At 35.1% G+C, this 6,040-nt stretch overlaps 1 protein-coding gene across 1 annotated transcript; it reads right to left on the bottom strand.

Moving 5' to 3' along the window:
- Nucleotides 1-2,083: 2,083 nt before the first annotated feature.
- pfdn5 (prefoldin 5) lies at nt 2,084-4,830 on the bottom strand. Its single transcript, XM_029430607.1, has 6 exons — nt 4,672-4,830; nt 4,195-4,297; nt 3,481-3,512; nt 3,284-3,358; nt 3,058-3,163; nt 2,084-2,482 (listed from the first exon to the last, which is right to left on the bottom strand). Exons 1-6 carry the CDS (start codon nt 4,735-4,737, stop codon nt 2,397-2,399), a joined length of 468 nt encoding a protein of 155 aa, XP_029286467.1. The 5' UTR covers nt 4,738-4,830; the 3' UTR covers nt 2,084-2,396.
- Nucleotides 4,831-6,040: the final 1,210 nt, after the last annotated feature.

Genomic DNA, 6,040 nt, shown 5'->3' with positions numbered 1-6,040 from the left:
TTCCCGTTGCTCACAATTAACAAATGTTTAAGTCTTTTGACTTTATGTGATTTTATATTTCACACTTAATAGATCAATTAAGGAATGTCAATTCAGTTACTTCTTACATTAATTGATATGTGACCAGATAAGATGGATCCCAGTTCCATAAATTATTCTCAGACCCATGCATTTGCACAGCCTCTCTAAAAGCAGAACAATCTACTCTCTTAGAAATATGAAGCTTCTGTCTTTCTTTAATAAACTCATAAGATGAGTGTGGAACATTTGTAAAAAAAAAAAATACATATACATATATACATGTATATGTGTGTGTGTATATATATACATGTATATGTGTGTATACATATGTATATGTATACATATATATACACACACGTATATATATATATTTATACATATATATAAATATGGAGTTTAATGTAACTGGAATTCAGCTAATTTGGTTGCATATGTTAATTAATACCTTAACTGATGATCTATTAAGTGTGAACTAATCACACATTCATAGTTACATGATCATTTAATAGTGAGCAACAGGAATTCACATTGATTTACTGCATTAATTTATGCATTAAATCACGAGTCATGCATTAGTTAGGTATATGATTTATTAGTGTTACAAAAAGCACAACTGTTCAGGGCTGATAAAGTACCTACACTAAATCTTATAATACATGCTGTGGAGATTTTTCTATGATCAAGTAAATTGTATCCATTTAAAACCATTTCACATGACTCGAGTGTGGTCAAAACCCACTGTTAGAGGATGGAAATGCCTAAAGATGCATATTAGGCGTGGTCTGAATTTATGGAAAGGAAACACTGTGTTGATGTCAGGTCAGCAGTCTTCACACCTTCCGTCACAGACTGAAAACTCACCTGTTTCGACTGCACCTCGACAGTTTTTTGTATGTTGCACTTGGGTTTATTTGAAGCTATTGTTCTGCACTTAAAGGATTGTACCTATTTGAAGCTAATGTACTTCCAAGATTCTTGCTGTTCGGAGTTGTATCCTCATGATTGTTTGCACTTATTGTACACCCGTGGCCAAACGTTTTGAGAATGACACGTATTGGTTTTCACAAAGTTTGCTGCTTCAGTTTTTTAGATCTTTTTGTCAGATGTTACTCTGGTATACTGAAGTGTAATTACAAGCATTTCACAAGTGTCAAAGGCTTTTATTGACAATTACATTAAGTTTATGTAAAGAGTCAACTGTTCTTGGATGGTTGGGAGAAGTTGCTCTCGGAGGATGTTTTGGTACCATCATGGCTGTGTTCTTAGGCTAAATTGTGAGTGAGCCCACTCCCTTGGCTGAGAAGCAACCTCACTGTGCGTGCAGATGCACTCACACCTGCCTGCTGCCATTCCTGAGCAAGCTCTGCACTGGTGGTGCCCCGATCCCGCAGCTGAATCAACTTTAGGAGACGGTCCTGGTGTTTGCTGGACTTTCTTTGGTGCCCTGAAGCCTTCTTCACAACAATTGTAAATGTTATTTTTTGGGATTAAGTTCATTTTCATGGCAAAGAGGGACTTTGCAATTAATCTGATCACACTTCATAACATTCAGGAGTATATGCAAATTGCCATCATAAAAACTGAGGCAGCAGACTTTGTGAAAATAAATATTTGTGAGATTCTCAAAACTTTTGGCCACGGGAGTAAGTCGCTTTGGACAAAAGCATCATCTAAATGAACTGTAATGTAAAAATGTAATGTTGAGCATGTCTTGATAGAAACAGCTTTTGGATTATAATTGTTTGTGGTGAAATACTTTTACACACAAAGCAAAGCAACACAACACTACTGTCTTAAAGGCCGTCTAATTCTATGGTAAACCCACACAGGTGGTACTTGTGGCTGATTAGACCTCAGGGTTGTGTGGATGTGTAGACTCATGTAATTGTTAGTGTAGCTTTGCTCACCTTCAACCTGGGAAGTCTAATTATCCAGTTTAAGTGAAAACACTGGTGTATGTCTGCAGGGCCTTAAATGTTAATGTACACAGTGCTATAATATAAATGGTAGAGGTCTTGCTAGTAGAGTCTACTGATGAATACACAATACAAAAAAAACAATGTTCCTTGAATGCACAGCGACCCTTTTTTAATTATGCAAACTAAGGACACCCAATTGGTTTAAAAATTGACCACGTACACATGATTGCTTAACTGTGACAATAGCCTACTTATAATTTACTGGTGACAAGGTTTGTGCACTTATTTCAGATAGAAACAAAAAACTTTAATTCTTCAGTATTTAACACAACATTTAACGTGACTTCTTTAGATTAATGGAGGGCATTTTCTTGTCCTACAACAGCAGATGTGAGTTATTTGCACACACACTTAAAAATCCCGCCCAATCTTGAAGAGTTCAAATCGTTGTTCTCATTAAGCCTTGGCGGGCCCAATCATCTGTGATGACGGCTGGCTCTGTTGTAGCTGCTGGATCTTCACGTTCATTACTTCAATCACAGCTGTGAAGAAAGAACACAATGTATAGTGTTAAATAAATATACAACATTCTTCAACTTCATTTAGACTTTTAGTTTCTAGTTACCATATTGTGTAGTAGCATATATACGAATGAATACATTTTATTTGAACTTATTTGAAATTATTTTATGTGTGCAATATTAACTTTAAAGTAAATACTCTTACTACACTTTAGTGGAAGTACCATGGAAGTTTACTGAATATAACGTCTGAATTGTAAAACCCTATGCAGCATAACTACAAAGCTTGGTATTTAATTATTTTTATATATTCTTTGGACATTTTGTCATCAGAATTCCTTCATTAGTCCCATGACGGGGAAATTTACGTTGTTACAGCAAAAGAGCAAGAGAGTAAAGTGGCGAGTACACAATTAAATAGAATAAAATACAGTAACAGTAATATAAGTCCAGAGTCATATCCATTATATTATTAGAAAAAGATAAAGGGGAATTGTAACATTAAAATATCTGCCTTTAAATTAGAAAAATGTGATGACATTTCAGTGAAATAATGTGGAAATAGAGATATGTATAAAACATATGGATGGGCTTACCTTGTTTCATGCCATGCTTTTCCTGAAGGGCTGGCTGAACTTTCTCTATCTGCTTTGTGAGGAAGTCTATTTTGCGTTTGAAGAATGCTTTTGAGGCTTCCACATTCTACAGGGACAGACAAATATAGAGTTTGAATAACATGTACATAAGACTCATCTACATTATTGAATATTATTTAGGAAAAGATGAAATGATCTATGAGTGTTCAAATACAAAAATATTTGCCTTTTCAACATAGTAGCCTGTCCCCACATCCACTAAAACATTTTCCACGTCATTTAATGTTCCAGGGACGTACATCTGAGAAGAACAAATGTCAAGGACAAGTATGTACATACCAAGAAACACAACTTCATTCAAAGCACATTACACAAAACGGCAAAACATGAGTTGCTGGTTGTTCCACTGGAAAGAAAGGATACAGAACTGGTAAGTGGCACGAGCAATTCTTTTCCTGAATGAGAGCAGAGAGAAAGATTAACACATACTTGACTTCAGGTGCAGATTCACAGATGAAGCTTTAATTAAATTGACATTACACCTTAGAAAACATAATGCATATTAAGCACATACTTTTCGGCCAGGGCAACACACTGATGTACAGTGAGTCCTTTGAAGAGGATCATTTTTATATTACTGAGACTAAGCTGTGCAGTTTGCTAGCTGTATGCATTATCACCATTTCGATGGTAGCATTAATTATCATAGCAAATGAATGACCACTGTAAATATAAATACCCCAATGAATCCAGTAACTAAGTTAAAGACTTGGTGAGGCATTAAGTGTATATTTGTTCACCAGCTAAATATCCTCTTAATGACACATTAAGAGGACATCTCCTTAGGTTTCCCTGAGTCATGTTGAAAGCACCCAAAGTTTAGAGCCTACTGATGTTGTGCTCTTCAATACACCTTGAAATTTGCAGACAAGTGTTCTTGACTTTTAGCATTTTTATCTACATAGTGGCTTAACAGATTTTTACAATTCAAACTGCATTTCAAACATCCATCTGCCTTTGTTCTTTTGCAACATGAACTGCGAAGATGGCCCTTACCAATCACTTACAATATTACACATGCTTTAGGAATATAAGATTGATACACACCATAATGTCATAAAACGCATTTTTACTCACCTTTATTGTTTTTGTTCAGGACGTTCATACTATCTTTTGCTTCAACATATTTCGTCTGGACAACTTTGAGCTGCCCTATTGAAGACGTCAAGAACTCAATCTCCTGCAAACATTCAGAAGTACAACACACGCCTGACGTTAGAGTCGATACACAAAGCGACTACACCTTGTCCGCAGCGATAAGATGGGCGTCAACTCAGACGCACTTATTAAACATAAAAATAAAAATGTGTCCACACCCATCATGTCAAAACATTTGTTTTTAACTGTTTAAATGTGTGTAACGATGCAGGACAGTCAGGTAATGCTAACATGTTAACGTTGCACACCGGGTGACTGGATATTTAATTACCGTTAGCTTCAGATGTGCTAGCTAGCTACCCCACCCTCGCGCGTCTTATCCAGATTATTGCGCTCATAAAGTCGACATCCAAGAACTCAGTCACAGTCGAAATAAAGTTAACATTTTAATATTACCTGATCTAGTTGGGATTTCAGTCCCTCTAATTGAGGCAGGGAGAGGTCTGTAAGATTCACCGCCATGTTGGAAGCGCAATGCCAAAGGACCCTTTGTGATTGTGTTTCCGGGTGATGGAGGTGGGTGGTGATTCATTTGAGACACCGCCCCCCTGTGGACAACACACCAAATGCACCTGTTTCTTTCACGAATAACCCATTTGTGCCCAAAGACTTTATTTAGTATAAGGAAAAATGCCAAAACATTTGTTTTCTAAAGTCTTGGAATTTTGTACGGATATATTTTGGGAATGTATCTAATTTTAGATCACATGAAAAATCACACTTTCATTAATAGTCAGTCAGGATTTCTGAAAAATTAGGAAAATCACCAACATTGTGTGTATTAAATGTTTTCTATGATATTGTATACTGCATATGTTTGATATTCTACTACCGTTTTATATAGAAAAAGCAGTAGTAGTCCCATGTGCCCAAAGACTTAATATACATAAGAGAAACTCACTTTTCAGCTGAGACTAAAGCAATTTTGAAATTTCTTTAGATTGCTTAGGCAAGCCCAATGAACACTTCAAAGGAAATATTAAAAGGCACAAATGGGTTATTGTTTCTAGCTTGCTCATCCACCATGTTTTAAGTAAAAATGCGTTTAAATTGTTGTTCATTTAATGGTTCTAAACAATACAAATATTTTCTGACTAAATGCATATCAGTCATATAAAATATACACAAATGCATGAAGGTCATATTATAAAGGACGTTTAGGGTCCACAATTTAAGTAATTTGAACAAAATACTTTTTTTTTACACTTGTGTGAAAATGATGCATGTTAAAAATAAAAACTCTTTGATTATACATTTTCACTATATCCCTAAATACGTCATGTGTTTTCATTTTTAAAACGGCTCCTTAAAACATAGAAATTAAAATTCAGTCATCCCCTTTAAATGTCAAATTGGCATTGTCCAAAAGCACCTATCCTATCTATCAGATAGATAGATAGATATCTCTGGTATTGTTTCATATGAGCCAAAAGCACAATACAATTGGCATTTTCAAGTTCAGGCGTCACAGAAAGTCAATTTCATTATCTAGGAATGATAATTACTGTATTTGTACTTTTACTTTAACCTTTTTTTCCTCAGTTTTGTCTTACATTATGTTCATTCAACTTTGAACATTAAAGACAATATAATATTGATAGCCCTGATGTTCCCCAAAATACATCTGATTTACACGAATAAGCTTTTAGCTGTAATGAAAATATAATGTCACACAGAAAGATAAACTAATATCGTAAGATCTATATGTTGTGTAATATCTAACTTGTTCCCACAGTAAACAGATTTGAAATGAAGCAAATATTTC

Source organism: Cottoperca gobio, chromosome 5 (assembly GCF_900634415.1).
Source record: "Cottoperca gobio chromosome 5, fCotGob3.1, whole genome shotgun sequence".
Lineage (NCBI taxonomy): Eukaryota > Metazoa > Chordata > Actinopteri > Perciformes > Bovichtidae > Cottoperca > Cottoperca gobio.
Note: the sequence above shows the minus strand (reverse complement) of the source record. Positions and strands in the feature narration are given on the sequence as shown.